This window comes from Pyxicephalus adspersus, chromosome 5, assembly GCF_032062135.1.
Source record: "Pyxicephalus adspersus chromosome 5, UCB_Pads_2.0, whole genome shotgun sequence".
NCBI lineage: Eukaryota > Metazoa > Chordata > Amphibia > Anura > Pyxicephalidae > Pyxicephalus > Pyxicephalus adspersus.
This window is the reverse complement of record NC_092862.1, coordinates 136810747-136831775: the sequence shown is the minus strand read 5'-3', so window position 1 is coordinate 136831775 and position 21029 is coordinate 136810747. Positions and strand designations below refer to the sequence as shown.

The 21029-nt window shown below is 39.0% G+C and overlaps 1 protein-coding gene across 2 annotated transcripts in view; it reads right to left on the bottom strand.

Annotated features, from left to right (window-relative positions):
* Window positions 1-3452: 3452 nt before the first annotated feature.
* The window catches only part of ANKIB1 (ankyrin repeat and IBR domain containing 1), a 118975-nt gene continuing 101398 nt past the window's right edge, over window positions 3453-21029 (bottom strand). For both annotated transcript variants that reach the window (XM_072412849.1, XM_072412848.1), the window contains 6 exons: window positions 20655-20800; window positions 19279-19457; window positions 14199-14250; window positions 13138-13246; window positions 11976-12019; window positions 3453-11584 (listed from right to left, as the gene is read on the bottom strand). In XM_072412849.1, the coding sequence (XP_072268950.1) occupies window positions 10862-11584; window positions 11976-12019; window positions 13138-13246; window positions 14199-14250; window positions 19279-19457; window positions 20655-20800 (1253 nt within the window). In that variant the 3' untranslated portion in view covers window positions 3453-10861. The remainder of the gene's footprint in view (window positions 11585-11975; window positions 12020-13137; window positions 13247-14198; window positions 14251-19278; window positions 19458-20654; window positions 20801-21029) is intronic.

Genomic DNA, 21029 nt, shown 5'->3' with positions numbered 1-21029 from the left:
GGCTTCTGCAGATTCTTCAGTCCCAGTCCCGGCTTCTGCAGATTCTTCAGTCCCAGTCCCGGCTTCTGCAGATTCTTCAGTCCCAGTCCCGGCTTTTACAGATCCTTTAGTCCCAGTCCAAGCTTCTGCAGATTCTTCTCTCCCTGTCCTGTCTTCAATAGATTCTCTAGTCCCACTTCTTGCTTTAGGTTGCAGAGTTCCGCATGTCTCTGTTCATTGATGACCAGGGCAGGGGGTGCATTTCCACCTAAACGGCAGCCAATTACAGTAAATTCTAAACGAGGGCTTGCGGTATTTTCTGTGCTTGCTTGTTCAGTGCATTCTGCAGGTCACTTCAACAGTTGGCAAAAAGTGTAAAATATGGTAGAAAACACAGCCAGCTGCTGCATAGGACTACACGGTCACTGGTTCTGGTAAGTTTGTTACTACAAACAGTGTCATCTACAATTTCCAGTCCTGGACATGTGTGTATTGGGCTATTTTTATGGCCTTTTCACACATTAGTGCAGAACCACTGTTCCTCCAGACGTTGCCTTAAGCTTTGGCTGATTGACCTCCCATAAAATGCAGCCTTCATAGTTTTGGGGTAACACTGAAATGCAGAGCCAGCTGCCTGAAACCAAAACTTTTTTTCCTGACTATTGTATGGGGTGGAGGTGGTTACATTATTACCAGCAATTTTCTAATTATAGCAGGGGTTCCCCGACCCCTGAAAATTATTTTAGGGGTTATTCAGGTGTATAGAAGTTTTGAAAGGCTTCATTAGGGGTTGGGGGTAGAAATCCGCTGCAGTTAACTCTCTGGTTGATTGTCAGTGTGAACAAAGCCTAATGTGGTCAGTTTTGCAAAAGCTTTTACAGAAATTGAATTTTCCATGTGTAGAGAGGTTAGCGTTACATTTTCCTTACATAATATTATTCACATTCTTTATTACACTTCCTTTATGACATTTTGCACTTGGTGTGTGGCCCTTTAAGACCTTAGTGAAGGGAATGTGAGTGCTGGTTTACAAGGGGGCAGTAATTAATAATATTATTATTATTACTGCACATTTTTTATATATCACCAACATATTATGCAGTGCTTTACAAAGTCCATAGTCATATATCATAGTTGTGAGCTGTCCCCCAAAAGGGGTTCACAGTCTAATGCCCCTACCTCAGTCGTATATCTTTAATGGAATGGGGGAAGCCAATTAACCTAATTGCATGTTTTTGGAATGTGGGAGGAAGCGGAGTACCTTGAGGAAACCCACACAAACACAGGGAGAACCTGCAGATTCCATGCAGATAGTGTCCTGGCTAATATTTGAACCTGGGACCAAGCGCTGTAAATACCCAGGTGCTAACCACTGAGCCACCATGCTGCCTACTTTTCTTTTTAATAGACTCTAATCTTTTTTTATTTTAATACAAATAGCAATTTATCTGTGTTATATGGATTATTTTCAATTCACAGAATGGGAATAGATGCCACAACTTTTCAAAATATTCTTAACACCCTAAAAAAGTATTGCATTTTATACAACAGTCAATCTTCATTCACTGCTAGCAGAATCAAGAAATATCCATGGCTGTAAAAAAATGTTCTGGGTCGATTATATAGCATCTTAAGGGTAAGCCTTTAGGTATTGTTGGAGTGCACAACATGAGTTGTATAAAATCAGCACTTTTGCATATTCCATTTAAAATTATATATTCAATATGACTGTTGGTAATCCTTGATGAGGGTTGCCTTGGAAATGTCAGTGAGGACAAATCTAGCAGGGATGACTCCAGCTGGGGGTTAGATAGAGCAAAGGAACTAGAAGGAAAGATAACACCCCCTTGAACAGGCATCTTCTTCAAAGACTTCTCGTATCATTCTTCCTGGTTTATAAACATCACTTCTATCTGATGTCCCCAAAGGAGCCTGTATTTCAGAGGACTTGCCCCCTCCCAGTGTGACACTGGCATACTATAAGGGAAACAGAAATCCTTCTTTCATTATTGGCACCCCAGAAGCAGGAGCGTAGAACAGCGGTCAAAAATTTTAATGGTCTGTGGTTCTCACTGGTACACTCCTTAGCAGGGTCAGGGGAAGGACCCGGGGGGGAAGCACCAGTCAGAGCCGCGGACCACGTCCCCCGTACAGATCCCTTCCTCAGGGAAGTGGGCGGGTTATGTCCAGAGACACAACCCGCCCACTCTCCAATTGCAGGCTTAGATCTGCAATGGGAGAGCGGGCGGGTTCTGTCATCATGATATCACTAAAGGGGGAGTTTCTTCCCCTTTGAGTGAAACCCAGCACCCCAGGCATGCACATTCTGGAGGCAGTAAATTTAGTGGTCTGTCGGACCGAAAAGGTTGGCGACCACTGGCGTAGAAAATTCTGTGTAGAACTCGTTTCCTAACCTGCTTTCTCTTGAATCCCTGAGAACCAAAGAAGTCTAGACTCTGACACGGGGCACAGATCTGAAGCCACCTCTGCTAAGGACAAGGTTTGCGCTGGTTCGTGAGCGGTCAATATAATGGCCAAACATTACAATGGAAGTAGTTGCTTGATATAAGTGATTTTATTGTTTGTATGTTTTAATATTGATGTTAATGAAATATTAACTTTTAATTAGTGTATGTTGTGGTATATTTCTAAAAAGCCCCAAATTTTCTGTGCCAATTAAAACACATATAGCTATAAAAAAAAAATAATGTGGATAACTATTGGCCAGAGCAAGCCAATCACTGTCATAAATAAGTGGACCATTCTGCTCAATCCATACGCTATGGAATGCCATTGAGCAGCCATACACTAGAAGACATTTTTTTTTTTAAATATTGTTAAAATATGGATTCAGCTGTGGTATTTTACAGAATCATCAGTATTCCACCAATAATTATTTTAAAGTGTGTGGAAAGAGGCTGTAGGCGGGTGGCAGCCCTTGGGGCTGCCAGCCAGGTGGTCACTATAAAGTGCCGAGTGGTGCATCCAGTTAAAAGGCACTGGGGAGAACTCTGATCATTTTCTGATTGATATTGAACATTGATTAGCAATACTAGGTCTTTGTTCAACTGCCATTTACCCAGGCCAATGAGTGCGCTCCCTGCATGGCCCTTCATGTTGGCTGTGCTGGTTGATGGCTGCAGGGCCAAACAAATGATATTTGGGATTTATCACACGATTGCCCTGGTCACACACCTGTTGTATAATGTGTAGACACCTTTAGTGTTGTCAGTCATTTCAATGAACCTTAACAAAACGGACATTTCTGTTCTGTGTAGGTGAAGTTTCCTATTGATTAAAAGGTCATGGATGGTTTACATGAGATTGTAACATATTACAGCAGACTATCAAATATATTTCCAGTATTCCTTTCAATGTTTCAACTGGCAATGACTGATCAGAAAAAGAAAGACACAATGATGTCTTGTTTAGTACAAATAATTTACCTCACTAGAAAAAAAAAACACCAGACCTTATTAGCAGACAACTTTGTATTACCACTGCAAAATAAATCCAACACAGTCAATAAAAATATCACTCATACATAATCTGGGTTTTCATTGCACCAAGTGAAATGCCAAGCATTAGGATTAGCATAAATTTTGTACTTTGCTCTAGATCTCCATATTCTAACAAGGAGGGGCAATAAGGACTTTAGTAGGCATTGTGCTCTAATGCAGAAAATCTCAGAAGCCTACAAGTGAAATATAAAGCTAAACTCTAGGCTAGCATCTAAATACATGGTGGGGAGTACAAATCAAGGAATTGCAATAGTGTTCACCCAATGTTGTGATCCAGGCATAACAACTTGGGCTGTGACCACACTTTGCTTCTGTAGTTAAGCCATACAGATTGGTCTTCAATCTACCCAGTTCAATGACATAGCTCCAAAATGCCCCCAATTAACAAGAACAGTTCCTTCTGTCACCTTTTCCTCAAATGCCACTCCATGTTATTCTTCTTCACTTCTCCCATGGCTGCGACATAAAAGACTATGTAGGCAGGTGCACTGTTTTTTCTGTGTCTGTATACTTTTTCCTACTTAATTTGTGCCTAAAGATGTTCCTTCTTCTTATCTCAGAAACATGGAAGGAATACTGTAATTGGAAAATGAAGAAACAGCTGAGGAATGAAGTTATCCCATCCCGTAAGTATGTTTAACACTTTTATTGTCAGTTCTTTGCAAAGCAATAAAGTCTTGATCAGCTCAGGGTGCTACCACCATTTCCCACTGAATACTGAGAAACGGGGTTACATGAAGCTGATCGCTTTGGAATTAAAGGGAATAAATGATTCTCTTCTAAGCCCTTTGCAAGGCTAAAACACATATGCAGTACATTTCTGCATTATATGCACATTTCCCCCTTTTTAAACTCAAGTGTAAAAAGCTACCTGTTGATCTCAAAAAAAGACTTTGCTTTGCACATACTTTATATGTGGCATCATCCTCCTAGCGCATTTTGGGAAAAACTACTCAACCACCCTTTCTCTCAAATCTTTAAACCATAAAGGCTAATCATTCCCTTGTACAAGATATGAATTAGAAGGGCTCTGATCAAATATAAAAAGTGTGCAGAGGACACGGGACAGCTCTGAATTTCTGACGAGATCAACAGGTTTTATTGCACTTACAAAACATATAACAAAATGTTTCCAATGGTAGATTTAACAGACCAAAATGAACAAGTAAGAGAAATTCATGATTAGGGTATACATACAATTTTAATTAATGCACTAAATGGTGTTTTTTTCAGCTTTAATCTTTAGGTTTTATTTTTAGTAGTGTAAATATGTCATCAATGAAAATAAATCACGTGTGTCAGTATTATACAAATCAAATTTCCATCTGTACCTTTAGCAACCATCTTTCCTATAAATGCGGCCCTGCCATACAGAACAAATCCTCTACTTTATTGCTCCCCTCCGTCAATGCAAATCATTCACTTTGCTCCCAACAACACAATGAGTTGATTTAATAATTAAATTTAGGTTGTTCACATAACAAATTGATTTCACTGCATGGGCTATTTCACATGGTTTAGTAAATAAGGTGTGGAAGAAAAAATCCTGTTCTTCTTTGCATGTTCTATTCTATTAGTAAACTATTGCAACATTTCCTAAGCTGAGTTAACCCCTGCAAAGCAATAATTCTCCTTGGTAGGTGAACAGCCTATATTCCAAATCGTATTCCAATTATTAAATCAACCCCAGTGTCTATGAGGCTATAGATGTTCTCTAAGTTGTCATTCAGCATTTATTGACTGTGGCATCTAGTAATTAGGGATATTCCATATTTTTGGTATGTAGCTACTAATCTGTATACCAAAAGTATGGAATGGCATTCATTAAACGAAGAACAGCACATTTAACATCATGAAAACTTTACATTGCCTTACATTCTGATTTACACTGCACTTCCATCATAATTAAAAATCAAAAGTGTGTCAAAACATGTAATCTCTTCTTTTTATAGAAATGTTTCCATCTCATATGCAAGTCATACTGTATATGTACACTGTAGCATCCCATTCCAAACATACGTGTTACATACATACAAGGCCCACTTATGCTGCACATAAAATGTTTTACTGTTCCTCTCAGTTCATTCCTACCACTCTGCTTGTGCCAAATTACATTTCTAAGCAGAATATTCTGTTGTTGGTTGTTATCTATCTCAGTGGTTGTGCTGCAATGGTGCTAAATTATTTGACAGATTTACAGAAAGAAAAAAAAAACATAAAAACAGTCATGAAAATATGGCACAGCAAGCAAACAAAAAGTAGAAATTTAAATAGAAGTAAATTGTTAAGTGATCTGGATATTAAATCAAAGTGTATTGTCAGCTTACTTTCCCTTTAACAGTAAGAATCTAAATTGGCTCAATGCAGTCCTTGTTCTGGAACTAGCATGTGGTCTGTAAGTCAGTATTTAATGGATAGTTGAAGAAGGTTTTATTTCACAAGTAATCTGCTCCTGCTGGACAGGTATTGCTTAAAGTAAAGGTATTAATCAGTCCTTTCAGGTCAGGGTAAAGAGGGAGCAATCCAAGAAGATATTTAGAGGTAGGCTTCATTCACAATATATTCATTGTGTGTTGCTGTGCTTTATACTACATTGCACAACCACCTGCATTGCTGGCTTTTGTGATGGTTACTCACTAATTTGAATGTAGAACTACACAAATACGGACAGAAATGTGTGCAGAAGTGCAATATAGAAACACACCACACTGTGAGAACACCGGACATAGCTTTCTATGGGATGTCTAAGGATTTGGTGTATTAGACACCATGGGCCTGATTTAATAAAGACCTCCAAGGCTGGGGAGGATACACTTTCCTCGGTGAAGCTGGGTGATCCAGCAAACCTGGAATAGATCTGGTCCAGGATTGAAAACATTTGCTAACAAATAGCAAATTACTTTTACGAAATTCATTCCAGGTTTGCTGGCCCCACTGCACATAGTGTCAACGAAACCTTCCACTGAGCACAAATATTTTAAACTGCAGCAGTTAGAAAAACAAAAAAAGAAACCCTTTCCGTGAACAAAAAAAGAAAATTCTGTTTCTGTTTTGGGACCTCATACTTTCCAATTCAGATAGGCACATATGTAGTAAAAAAATAAATAAAATAATAAAAAAGTAAGAACTGTCTTTCAGCCGTTTGCATGCAGCAGCCAAAGTGGGCATCTGCTGAATTATAGGTTTTCATAAAACTAAAGCAACACAGACTGAGCTTTACAGACCACTGGCCATCACACTCTATATGACCAAAACAATGTGAACACCAATCAAAACTTAGGTGTTTGCAGTGAAGGATTCTGTGAATGCAACAGAATACAAAGAAATTTTAGACAATCCTATGTTTCTGACTTTGGTGATAACAGTTCGGGGGAAGACCCTTTTCAATTCCAAAATGACCAAAATGTGCCTAAGTCAGCTCAGTAAAAACCATGTTTGATGACTTTGGGGTGAAGGAACTGGAGTGCTCTGCACAAAGCCTCAACATTACTGAGCACCTTTGAGATGAATCAGAACACTACCAGTAAGACAGGTCTCATCCAACATCAGTACCTCAAAAATGCTGTTTTGGTTGAATGGGCACTAACTTCCAGATACTCCAAAATCTTTTGGAAAGTCTCAGCAAAGTGATAGCTGTTAAAGCAACAAGTGAAGGGAGAGAAGTAAGTCCCCAATAATGCCCATGGTTTGGGAGTAAAATAGTTGACAAGGTAATATAGGTGTGATGGTGGAGTCCACACACTTTTGGCTATATAGTGTACTATGTTTATGACTTACCATTGCTATTTAAAGCTGGAATTAGATGACACTGCACTAATGTTAAAAATTTGATCTTCAAGCACCCCTATTGGTTGTAGCTTGACACTTCTCTATACAAATCATGTCAACATGATCAATAAAAGGCCATTCTGCTCTGCTTCCACTTCTGCAATCAAAAACATGCCACAATCATATCACCACATACCCTGTGTTTTGCGCTTCCTGTATTTCCATAAGTAATATCTGTTTTTTTCCAACAACTATCCGTTATGTACTTGGTGCCGATTTCCCAATACAGTCATTTACATCATCACCTCAGTACATCAAGTCCTTCAGCACTTCAATAAAAACTGTATCCCTTATAGCTTCACTTACTTCAAGTGGACCTGTCTAAACATTAAAACTTCTGTAGGCACAAACACAGCCTATAACTAAACAAATGTTACACTGCCTCTGTTTTTTCAGCTCAAAGATCCTTTTATAATCACCTTTTACATATCTGCACAAAGCTGACAATATCTGAGCAGTTCTAAAAATTCACAAATAGTGATCGTTAGCCTATTTATTGGCACGGTGCATATTCCCTTTATGCCTGAAAATGTTAACAGCATTCACTAGAAAATCTGAGTGGTCACACCGTTATATTTAATAGTTCTTGGGAAATGTCAGAAACTGGAGCAACATTTAGGAGGGTTCTCATAAAAGGGTAAGTTTGTCAGTAAAATAGACATTGCAAGTAAGCATCACATGTAGCAGGTCCACTTTTATTCCATAAATCAGGTTGAATAAAAATTGCCTTTTCTATTGGTCACCACTTTCAGCATGTGTTCACAGTAATGATTCAAATAGGAAAGAGACCACAGGCCTCAACTTTTTTTTTTGTTTTAATGTAAAATTTTGCTGCCAGTGAATAAGATTGATATTGCAATGAATCCTTTAGTTACTTAACTGATTTTTGGGGTTTGGGTGGTTATGGGCCAATCTCTGGATCATCGCTCAACATAAAGACTCTAAAGCATGTACAATACCATGATATCCAAGAACCTCCTTAACCACCCCAAACAGTACTGTTCCTGTTTCTAAGCAATAGTACACAGTAAGTGGCAAGGGCTGCTGCAAAAAGTAACCACCCACATTGCTTGGCAAGAGAGACACGAAGGAGCATCCAAAACAAGACGCACCCCTATGTAGAATTGCAGGGCTAAAATTAAGCATTATATTAGAATATAAAATCCCCAATAGACACACACATTTTATCAACAGTCCCCATTCCCCTACAAAATAAAAACAAAAGGCTTGGACAAATCTAGTCCAATGGAACCAAATTCACCTTTTATATTCATAAAGAATCCACTAAAAATGCAAAAAATACAGTGGGCTTTAACAAATACCCTCCTAGTGAATTCTTCATAGAAGAAGGTGCCAAGCTTGGTCACTTCCATGCTGGGATGATAGGACTCCCTGCTGGACTTCAGCACTAACTTGTCAGGAAAACCAAATCCTGTATTGGACACATTGTAGTCTGTTGAGTTTGCCCCCTTTTTTTATTTTATTTTTGGTTGTTTTTTTAATATCTGAGTATGTACAGTGTTCTCCCCAGGCCCTTTTAGCCGGGCGGCACTTTTCAGAAGCCACCTGGCTGTTTTTGGGTGCTTACTGAAGAGTTGGGTCATAATACCAGGGCTGCCACCCACCTACAATTTTCTTAACACCCGGCTTAAAAAAAAAAAATCTGGGTTCAACACTGATTTATACAGTATATATGTCTGTTCCAAGCATGTTCAAATGTACTGAACATGCACAATAATAAAATATTCCCTAATCCTCCCTGCTCAGTTGTATAGTTATAGGAATTCAAAGTCTATGGGGCTGTGTTGACCAGTTTCCGGCTGGAAAGAGGATGTGTGGCAGTGGAATGTAAACAAACGCCGGATCATCTCTCGGATCCTGGAAGGTATGCAACTGTGGACGAGAACGTCTATGTAGCACATATTTTCTGCCATTATATTTCTGTGTTAGGGTTTTGGTTTCCCGACAAGTCACCAGTGCACTCTAGAGTCCAGTTCCTGATTCATCCTATCCAAAATAATAATTCTACATTTCCAAATGGACTTCTAATAAATTGCTCAATCTACCCTTCTGCATTTTGAATAGCCATATTTAGGACACAGGAAATAACACATCTATTTAGCGTTACTATAAAAAGTCAGGGGGCCATCAATTTAAAACACCTATTTGCAATGTACCAGTTACAATATATAATCAGTTCTGTATTTTGTATGTATCAGCCAAGCTCAACATCTGTTCTGTTTAACAATGTGTTGATTTAAGATTAACAGCAAATCTAGGTTAAAGACCATTATGAAAGGAAGATATTTTTAGACTAAAAATAGAACTTTATACATGGAAATATTAATATAGATCCTTCTCATCTGCTAACAGTCATGTGGGAATTGGTAAATAAAAGTAACAGGAGACCTTTCCTGGTGAAAATGCTTTCTCTGGTTCTGCTTATATGTTGGGTTACATATCTGAAGGTCTAGATATTCATTTGAACTATGCTGAAGAAAAGGATCGGATTCTTGTTTGGCTGATATTCCATTCAGCAGTGATAAAATGATCTAGTGCTTAAGTGGCAATGAGCTTGGAATGGCATTTTCTTTACAAAAGGTATTTTAGAGCCTCAGCCACTCGTTATTTAGCAATTCCAGTCGGGACTTATGTCAACATTTGAACACAGGTCCCTTAATTTTCTTCAAAAAATGCTTAACCCTGTTATTTACTATTTTATATCTTATATTTCCCACCCCCTTCTATAAATTGATATATCAAGAGTCTGCAATATTCTTAGTAGGCTGGGAAGAAGAGATGCATAAAGCAGGAGACTAAAAACATTAAAAACGTAGAGGTTGCAATTGCAAATGAAAACAACATTTATCAAATGCAGCTTTTGAGTGGCAATTAGAAGCCAGAACAGCTTTTGAGTGAACATTAGAAGCCAGACTATAAAATATCCAAAGATTTGTCTGGAGAGAAGATATAAGGCTCGACAAAAGGTAGGAGGAGTCACTGGCAAAGTTGTGTCGTTATGTACGCCTAATTCAGTTTGCCAAATACAGTTTTGTTTTTTTTGTCTCACCACTGTAGCTAAAATAATTATCAACCGTAAGTGACAATAACTAAATAAGCAAAAGAAATATGATTGGAGTGATACAAAGTCCAGTGTCCGGGGGGCCAAAAACTGAGGTATGACAACACAGCAAGAATTTTATTGAACTACCTATGTGATTTAAAAAAACAAAAATGAAAAACTCAACCCATATCTTTAAGGTAAGTTATTAACAAGCTAAGGCTACATGAGGACTGCATTTTATATGAGTAAAGATTTCACCCTACTAATTTCTTGTTTTGAAAAAAAAAAGGCAATCAAACTCCATTATTTAAATGCAGAAAATATAGTTTAAAAGTTCAAGTTGAGTTAAAGGTCTAACAGAATTCCCAACACATCCGTTTACTAATTGGTCTAAAACGTACAGTGGCATCGTGTTGAGGTTGTATGTGAGGATCTGCACATAGATAGATGTTTAAGGGTTTTGTTGTACTCATACCAAATGTACTTGTTCGACCCATTCTGTTGGGGGATCAGGAGTTCTACTTGAGATATCTTCGGAGCTGGCCACACTGCTCATGACTTCATTGGTGTGGTCGTCGCTCTGTGACACCGCTTCAGCCTGAGTTTCTGTCAGCTCTGAAGCAATCTCCTCTGTTTGCGTTTCTGGTTCTTCGTTAAATAGTGCATCCTGAAAAAGTGCATGCTCCTCTGCCACATTTGGAGCAGGAGGGGGCGGCTGGTCGCTGGTGTTCAGCGGCTGTAAATCAACGTCAGTTTCTGAGGCCATAGACGGAATAAGGGCGATGCTCTGAGGGTTGATGTCATGGAACCAAGCCATAATGTTTCCTAGAAGGTTCTCGTTCATGTTAGGGTCTTGACTAGAAGAATCAAGGTCACTGCTGGATGTTGGGACATCTGTGAATGAATTTGAGTGTATGTGGTCTATTGCATATGGGTCATTGCTAGCTCCTAATCTAACCAGACTTTCACCAAGTTCCAGCAGCTCAGAGCTACTCAATGCAGACCTAGGGTTCTCCAGGCTTATTGGAGATGGATCAAGTCTCGTAGGCAGAGATGAACCTATGGCTCCTAGCGAAGATTCATTGTTGAGGAATTGTCTAGTCTCTTCATCGACATTGAGGCCCGATTCTTGCAAGGACAGCTGAATGGCCAGGAGGATGTTAGGATCGTCATCGTCCAGTGAACTTAGTGCCTAAAAAAGGAATTCCTGAAGGTAAGTATACATAGTTCTGGTATCATGGAAGTATACAGATATTTATATATTAACAAGAGTTAATGTCTGAAATAATAAAGCTTTCTTTTTTTTTCCTCCATGGCAGCTAGCCTTTGCAGAATGACAGCCTTCACTTTTACTTTAGCCAAGAAAAAGATTCTGACAAATGATAAATCAAAACTCTGTGTAAACCCCTTCACACGGAGACTGCCATCCTCCAACCCCTGAGCCAGATACAATTACTAGAATAATGACACTACACTGATTAAATTCTGCTGCAAAGAATCCTATTGTCTCTGAAACATTTATATTTTATATATTTTCAGTACAAACAAAAGCTATATACTAGACCAGTGATAGTCAGACTCACTGTGGATGTGCCATGTCTTCTGCTGCCACGAACCTCCAGGGTATCTGAAATGACAGGGATTAAACTGACCATACAATATAAAAATGGCTTTTCAATCCCTCTCCAATCCAAAGTTCCTTATTCTTCTACCTTACCAAAACAGTGAAACAGTTCACTGATCTTTCCTAAAATGTCCGTCGGCTCGTGTGAGTACAATCCAGGTTCATGGGCTGACTCTGCCTATTGCATTTTAATCCAACATGGGTTCTTTGGCTGACTTTTACCCGTACAATCTGGGCTAACTGGATGACCCGTCAATGAAAGAAAAAGGAGAGAGAAGGGGTTTTGCTGGCAATTATGTATTTTGATAACAACAATATATATATATCTTAGTGACAACTACAATGTTCATAACAATCGTGATACAATATAATTTTATAGTCTCAACCATAGGAATCAGAATAGGCTGTATAGTTTCTAGTCTCAACAAACCCCACAAAGCTTGACGGGGTGGAGACCAAAAAAAATTATACTGTATCAACATTGTAGTTGTCACTAAGATATATATATATACATTGTTGTTATCACATAATACATAATTGCCAACAAAACCCCTTCTTCCCTCCATTTACATTGTTTAAATATAAGGGTATGGCACCTAAATATTTAGGATAAACAACCAAGTAGGAGGAACTGGATGACAACTACAAATACAATCTTGGTTCAAGGCCTGACCCTTGCTGGTGCAATCTGGATTCATGGTCTGACCCTTGCTGGTGCAATCTGGATTCATGGTCTGACCTTGCTGGTGCAATCTGGATTCATGGCATGGTCTGACCCCTGCTGGTGCAATCTGGATTCATGGTCTGACCCTTGCTGGTGCAATCTGGATTCATGGTCTGACCTTGCTGGTGCAATCTGGGTTCATGTGAATTCTGGGTGCATAGTCTCATACTACTGTAATCTGCATTTACTGTCTGCCTCTAGTGTAATCCAGGTTCAAGAGCTGATCCTTGTCAGAAAAATCTTGGTTTACAGAAAGACTCTTTCTAATGTAATCTGGGTTCGTGGTCTGGTTCTCACCAGTACACTCTGAGGTCATGAGCTGAAAACGATTTACAGCTATTGTTTTGTTAAAACAACTTTAATGCAGCCGACGCTAGTCTAGAAAATCATAGCATACCCAAAGTGCTTTCTGTGTGGTCATCGGGATCCGGAGTGTTGCTCCTCATACTGTGCAAGTCACGGCGGCGCTGACGGTGTCTTCTACGATATTGAAACTCTGCGTACTCCTGTAGGTGTTTACAGATCATAAATGAATTATTGGTTCTCCAACAACTGTCACTTTCTAGTGTAGCCAAACAAAGCCTAATCCGTATTTCTGACATTTACTTAACAAAAGTGTCCTATGACATTGAAGTAACATGACTTATTGTTAATATTACACAGTATTTATTAGGCACTGACAACTTACGCAGTGTTTTACAAAGTCATATCACTAGCTGTCCCTCAAAGGAGCTCACAATCTAATGCCCCTACCAGTCATATGCCATTATTACAGTCTAAGGTAAATTTTGGGGGGCACCATTTAACCAAACTGCATGTTTTTTGGAATGTGGGAGGAAACTGGAGTACCTAGGGGAAACACAAGCAAACACAGGGAGAACCTACAAACTCCATGCAGATAGTGTCCTGGCCGAGACCTGGGACCGAGTGCTGCAAAGACCAGAGTGCTAACCACTGAGCCACCATGCAGTCCTTGGGAACTAAAATGCATACAAAAGCCCAGGGTCAGATGCACATGGGTACCTATTAATTTATTTTGCTTTTTTTTTTTTTTGTTTAGTAATGACATCTGCTGCAGCACTAGGGCTCACAATCTAATGTCAATACCATAGTCATAGGCCATTGAAACGGATTTAGGTGAAAGCCAATGAACCTACCAGTACGTTTTTGAGATGAAGAATTAATTTGACATGCCTGGAGTAAAATCAAATCCTAAAAACATCAGAAAAACATACAAAGTCAATGCAGATAGCACCCTGGCCAAAATTCAAACCAGTGCTGCAAGACCAGAGTGCTAGCCACTAAACCTCTGTGCAGCCCTTAGATACGTACTTCAATAAAAGCATCATCATTTTGTCTAATTCTACCACATACTGGATTTGTAACTGCCAATCACAGTTGATGGGTACTTTAGGAGTTCTCACTGAAGAAATAATTTAGTGAGTAGAAATCTCTTACCTCTGGAGAAGCAAATCCTAAATATTCCCAGTCCCACGTTCCTCCAGCAAAACTAGAAATAAACAAAAAAACACATTTGAATTACAGAGAGCAATAAAATAAATAGATAAATGTATGGCAACAATGCTATACACCCTAGTGCTGCTGCTTGGGGTTGTTTCTTTGGGTTTCCTGGTGGTGCTGCACACCTTTCCTCCTATCATTTCCCTCTACCGAGCACCGCATCTGAAGTCTCCATCTCTGATCTGCTCAAATGTAGTGAGACCCGAGTTATCCCGCTCTTTTCTTTAATCTAGGACATTCTGAACAACTCTCTAGGTGCAAGCCAGGCTGACCATCACCTCAACAAGCAGAATGAATTCAGTGCTGAAGGAGGCGTTTAGTTGGACCCCATGGTCTTTGCTTTATCTAAAAGTGCAGACAAGCTGTTAGCAGATTTTTCTTTTTTCTAAACTTGTTACAGAAGATCCTTTCAGTTATTCTGGACTTGTTCCTGTGCCAAAATAGATCTCGTTATTGGCCTGTTATAAATGTATGAAGCTCTCTAATCATTATCACATTATAAAATGCATTTTTTGGTTGCAAAAGTACCTGAATCTGACCTGGTATTAGTGGGACTGAAATGTGAGAGCGAAATATAGTTCAAAATGTAATCAGTTTACAATATGACAAGAACCATTAGGATTGAATGATGGTGCAGCGTGACATAGATGAGCAAATCACTGTGCTGCTTCTCTTACTGATATCCAGTCACAGTCTGGGGCGGGTTCCAGTATGACCTGGGGCAATTGATGCTGGCCCTGCATGAAGGACATCTAGTGGTAGAATAAAAATACTACAAAAGTTGTATTTTTTTGTTCTTAAAATGTGGGAGAAAAGATCATTCCAGAGCCTAAGCCTGGTTGGATTTTTATGGATAATCATCTTGGAGTGGCACATAATTTCTTATGCACTGTGCTTGCAAGAAATTTTCAGCTACAGCCAAAACATTTCTTTTTTTAAATTTGGTTGCTCCCAGTGCAAATTAGGTAAAAAATTTCCAGAACGGTGCCAGTAAGAATTAAATCAATACAAAAGAGGGCACAGTTATATAAAATATCTGGATCTAAACTCTCTCAAGCACAGCAGAGGGAGAATATGAATAGGTAGTGCTGACTATTTTTAGAGCCCAGTGTAGAAGCACATGACTGCTGAAGCTATTTTAAGCCCTCGTCAATGTGTAATTAATGTGTGTAATGAGATTATCCAAACACTGGTGATCATGAAGTAGCACAATTCAGATCATGCACATTGAGTCAATGATGTGCCTTCTTAGTCATGTTCATTATTGTACAATGTTGTTGTGTTCTGCTTTTCTCTACATATAAGGGCTGATCTCATATATTGGTGTAGAGACAATAGCATGGGTATGTTGAATCGATAATCGGAAGAGTATGAGCTGATCTCAGTCTGATATTCAGGCCAGATGCTGAAAATCCAGTTGTACAATAACTATGTTGGCTGTGTAAGCCTTCATAGTACGAAATGGTAATTAGGTAGTTGGTCTTGCCTAGTAGTAGTGGATCGTGGATCTTGGACTTGGTTTCCATGTCTAAATGAGATTCCTTGTTCTATCCTAGATTCCTGGATTGTAAATGGCTGTGTACACAAGTGCAATATTTGTCGTTGGAAAGGTTCTTTCACGATCCTTTCAAACCGCAAAAGACTGCATGATGCATGAACGAGCGCTGTACATACAGCACCAGTCTGCTCTATGGAGAGGGGAGAATGATGAAACGGAACCCCGTTGCACTTTCTCCCCTTCACTTTCATTACGATCGTTCATCATTGTGGATACACCAAGACAGATCCATGAACGACGAGCGCTGTACACACGCCAAATTCTTGTCCGATATCAGCCCTGAGACAATTATCGGACGAGAACCATCTGACATGTGTACGTAGCTGTGTTCCACCTTTCCGAATGAATGAAACCCTGCATGAAATGCAAACTCAGGATGATGTGGAAACAGACATGAGGAGGAAATATATCAGAGGATTTGAGTACTTAGAAGAAAATACCAGGCTGGAATTGTCCAAACTTCTCTGGCCTTGACTTGTCAGAACTTCAGGCAACTAGGTACATAGATATAATGCATACAAGGTCCTTCCTACCCTTTTTGGGGTCTTTTTCATTATACTATGTAAATGTTTTAATGTGTGAAATCAAAGTTAGAGATAAAGTTATGATTCCATAACCTGCAGCACCTACAGTTAGATCCATAAATATTCGGACAGAGACAACTTTTTTCTAATTTTGGTTCTGTACATTACCACAATAAATTTTTAAACGAAACAACTCAGATGCCGTTGAGAGGATACGCCTACTTGTGAAGGGGTTTCTCTACACCATGGAAATGATTCTGCCATCATCCACCACTGTTGTCTTCCGTGGACGTCCAGGTATTTTGGCGTTGCTGAGTTCACCAGTGCTTTGTTTCTTTCTCATGGTGAACAAAACTATAGATTTTACCACTCCTAATATTGTAGCAATTTCTCGGATGGGTTTTTTCTGTTTTTGCAGCCTAAGGATGGCTTGTTTCACCTGCATGGAGAGCTGACCGCATGTTGTCTGTTCACAGCAAACTCTTCCACATACAAGCACCCCCTCAAATCAATTCCAGACCTTTTATCTGCTGAATTGATAATGACATAACAAAGGAATTGCCCAAACCAGCCCATGAAATAGCCTGTGAGTCAATTGTTCAAATACTTTTGAGCCCCTGAATTGAAGTGATTGTGTTAAAAAAAACTTTAGTTTCTCACATTTTTATGCAATCTTTTTGTTCAACCCACTGAGTTAAAGCTGAAAGTGTGCAGTGAGTTGTTTCATTTAAAATGAATTGTGGTAATGTACAGAACCAACTAAAAAAAAGTTGTCTCTGTCCAAATATTTATGGACCTAACTGTATACCCATCCTGTATATTCGTTAGATAGCTGTAAAAGGATTTCTCTTCTTGTACAAACCATTATTACCATACCGAATTACCATAACGCTGCCTCACAAAAGTAGGAGACATGATTGCTCTGTGTTGCGGTGAAGAAACACTTAGGGCACCATTTACAAAACCTGGGAGTCTTCCAGATCCATGTGTTCCAATGGAAATAATTGATTCCTACAATGTTTTAAACTCAGATTCCCTGTTTTAAAAATAGAGCCCTTAAAGCCGTGTCCCACACCCAGCCAGTGTCTGAATAGCGAAAAGCTGCAAACTAATGAGCTTGTCACTATGATCTCTCTCCTGATAGACATGTTCCCTGTTAGGATATTAACATTGAAGCCTGGGGATTGGCTTTTTATGTTGATTCTCCCTCTATCAATAGTATTGCTATACAAAGGATTGCAGGAAAAAAAAAAAGGTCCAGGTACTTTCACAGTTTACATAAAAAATACATATAGTAAGGTATTTATGATTACAAAGTTCCATTAGAATGAGTCTTTTATATCTCCTGAAATTTACATTTGAGGAGGTTATAACGCAGAGGAGTGGGTAGGTCTCTGTAGCAAAAGTGACAATAGACTGTAACCCTACTGATTTCTGCTGCTAGACTGTAACCTTACTGCTGAGTTTCTTAAAGCACTTCAATCAATGATCTATAAATGATTAAATTACATCAAATAAACCTTTTCTTTGTCCTTTAGAAAAAAAATAACATTGGAAAAAGCTAGTAGAAATCTTGTTAGTGCTCATTCACATCATTTGTTGTAATGAAATAAAAGTCAACATTTCTTACCGAGCTTCAAAACAAGAAACTTCAAAAGCTTATGAAGTCAGGGAACATGAAAGGTGAAAATATATAACGATATCATAAAGGTTATTGCCTTAGGCTTAGTCTACACGGACTGTTTCCCCAGCGTTTAACCTGAGGCTTTTAAAGCCCTTGTTTCAAGTCCCCATGCATTCCAATGGGCTAATCTACACCAGGACGTTTCCTTCAGGCACGTTTTTAAGCTTTATTTTAAACGTTGCTTGCAACGTTTAAAAATTTAAACCGCTGGTAAATCGCGGGAAAACGTGTCCATTGATTTTAATGGGAGCGTTTTCCTGCGTTTATGCATGCTAGAAATAGTCAATAAAAAAGCTTCCATTGATTTCAATGGAGGATTTTACAAACCTTTTAACAATGGTCTGTGTCCTGTGTCACTATTCCATGTGTCATGCATGATAATTTACATGTACTATGCTGTTAAAAACTAACACCTATGCCTGGCACGTGTGAAGATTGTCTGCCATTGTTTTTGCATTTAGTGCTATTCACACCTGCAAATGATGTCATTCATTATCACTTGTGTGTAGTCATTGTCTTTAATTGTGCTTCACTTTGCACTCTTTTGACTATTCTGTGTATACTGTTACATTTATCACTGTACTGTTGCATGATCACATTATCACATGTATGCAGGGATGTATGTACTTCCTGTACTTGCAGAAATCACTTCCCAGGGTTACAATTTGCATTTCTACCAAGTGCTAAAACGCTTGTAGAATCGCGGTAAAACGCGGATAAACGCGGCATAGACGTTTTTCAGCTTTTCCCAGCATTTAAAAAAAAAGGTTTAAAACGTTAAAATAAATGCATAAAAACGCTTATAAACGCAGTAGGAACGTTTACATGCCTTTTTACAAAACGTCCATGTAGACCCAGCCTTAGATCTTGTAATATCAAATGTCCCTCAAAAAATAAAATTTACATCAGGCGGACTGAGTGGTCCAAAATGTAAGTTTAAATCAAGGTAAAAATCCAAAGACTGAATAGACACAATCCGTGGTGTGTTACCATTTTATTTGGACACACCATGCAAGCCATTGTGAAAAAAAAGTGTTTTTATCATACCACATAGGAACCCTTTGAGCATTCTGGTGCAATGTGTTAAAGAAAAGTTTCCTGCCATAGTTTTAGCTCATATCTGTGAGGATTCCTTTCCCGGTGCAAAAGTCTAAAATTTAGTATATATGGATATTGTCCAATGTCATTTACAAATTATATTGCACTTCACTTTCCCAGAACCTGCAAAATAACCCAAACAATAACCTTTACCTTCGCCTTGATGCTTCGGGAGAATCAGCTGGAGCTACTCCGCGTGCCACCGATGCTAAAAACTCTTGTCGCTTCTGCTGCACCAGACACGCTGCCCGAATGATTTTATGGCGCGGGGTTCGCAAGTAAGGCCTGTTCACCTTCTGAGCCAGATCTTCTGTTACCATCTCTAGGTCTGTCTGTAGAAGGTAAAATAAAGGAAACTGAAGGCTGTGCTAGTAAATACATCAGTCTGTTCTTCCTTTATAGTGTAATCGCACCTAAGCTATGAAAACTAAATAATGGACAAGCTGTTAAAATGCATACATAGGGCTGCCCTCTATAACCCTGCTGCCCTAAACAATGGCACATTTGCCAATTTGGTTAATACAGCTGTGCTAGGGACTGGTCACAGTGGGAATGTACATAATGGGGAGACTGGTCATTGGATGTAATTTGGAAACTGGAAAGGGATAATGCTCATAATGTAAAGCTTGCTCATTGAAGTTTAATGTATAATATACAGAGGTTGGTAACACTGAAGTCAAGAAAATAAAGTGGAGGCTGGTCACTAAGGGTCAATAGGCATAATGTGGATTGGAGGGTCAAATAACATAATGTGGAAACTGGTCATTAAGGGTTAATGACCTTGTGTATGTTTTTCCTACTTTCTATTTAACAATACCAGTATTCTCTTAGTCATCCCTCTGAAACGTGAAATAGTAGAGGTAGTATAAGGAAAAGAATTAGGGCTTTGGGGCTAAATTTAATCATATGTATTCATAGGAAATGAGTACCAAATTACTTATTTCCATAGCCTAAATATGTTCGTTTATCCGATACCCATTATAATATCATGGGGTTGGACTTAGCAACTTAGACAGTATGTAACTACTTTAGTAAAGTAACCGTAAAGTCGTATAGACCGTATAACGTCTTGTTACCTGACGCGTTTCGCCTAATGGCTTCCTCAGGGCTATGTAGGCATACCTATTTAAGGTTAAGGATAAGTATAAATCAATAATTTGGGGAGTTCAGGGTGGTATTGGCCATTGCATGAGTAAAGGATAATGTAGTAGGTTGGGATGGAACCCAAATATATGCAGGACTGTGGGATTAGGTCCTTATTTCTCAGATCCAGGTTAGAGGTTGATCTATGGTTTATCCTGAATGGTGGGATTGATGGTGGGACAGTGATTCCAAAATAGCAGAGGTAATGCACATAGCTTAGAATCTGGTTACACTGAGGTTCAATGCGTGCAATAGGCTGGTCACTAAGGGGTAATGTACATAATGTAAATCCATATAGACATCTATACCACATGCATATATATCTTATTCTCTTAATATATATTTAACATTAACACTGATCTATGAAACAATTAAAAAAATTTTACCTGCATGAGTTCAAAAATTTCTTTTTTTGTGCTTTTGGGTTCCAGGAAAAATCCATAGGGATAAGAACACTTGAGGATGCGCCTAGTCTTGAGGAGCTCTTGTACGGCGTCTTCAATAAATGTGGTGTCTGGGCAGCCGCTCTCAGCTAGAAGGAAATTCAGACAAAGCATTCAATAACATTTTCTACATAGCTCTATCTATCTAATGAAAAGGACAAATCTGCTCAGCCAACGCCTGATAGCATCCCGTCAGATAATTAGAAAGGAGTCTTCTATGTTAGTTCCAGGAATTCTTTCACGCTATGAACAGTGAAGGGCTCTCTGCTGCCTTGTGAATAGCTGATGTTAGCAGAAAACACAATTGTGTTACAAAGA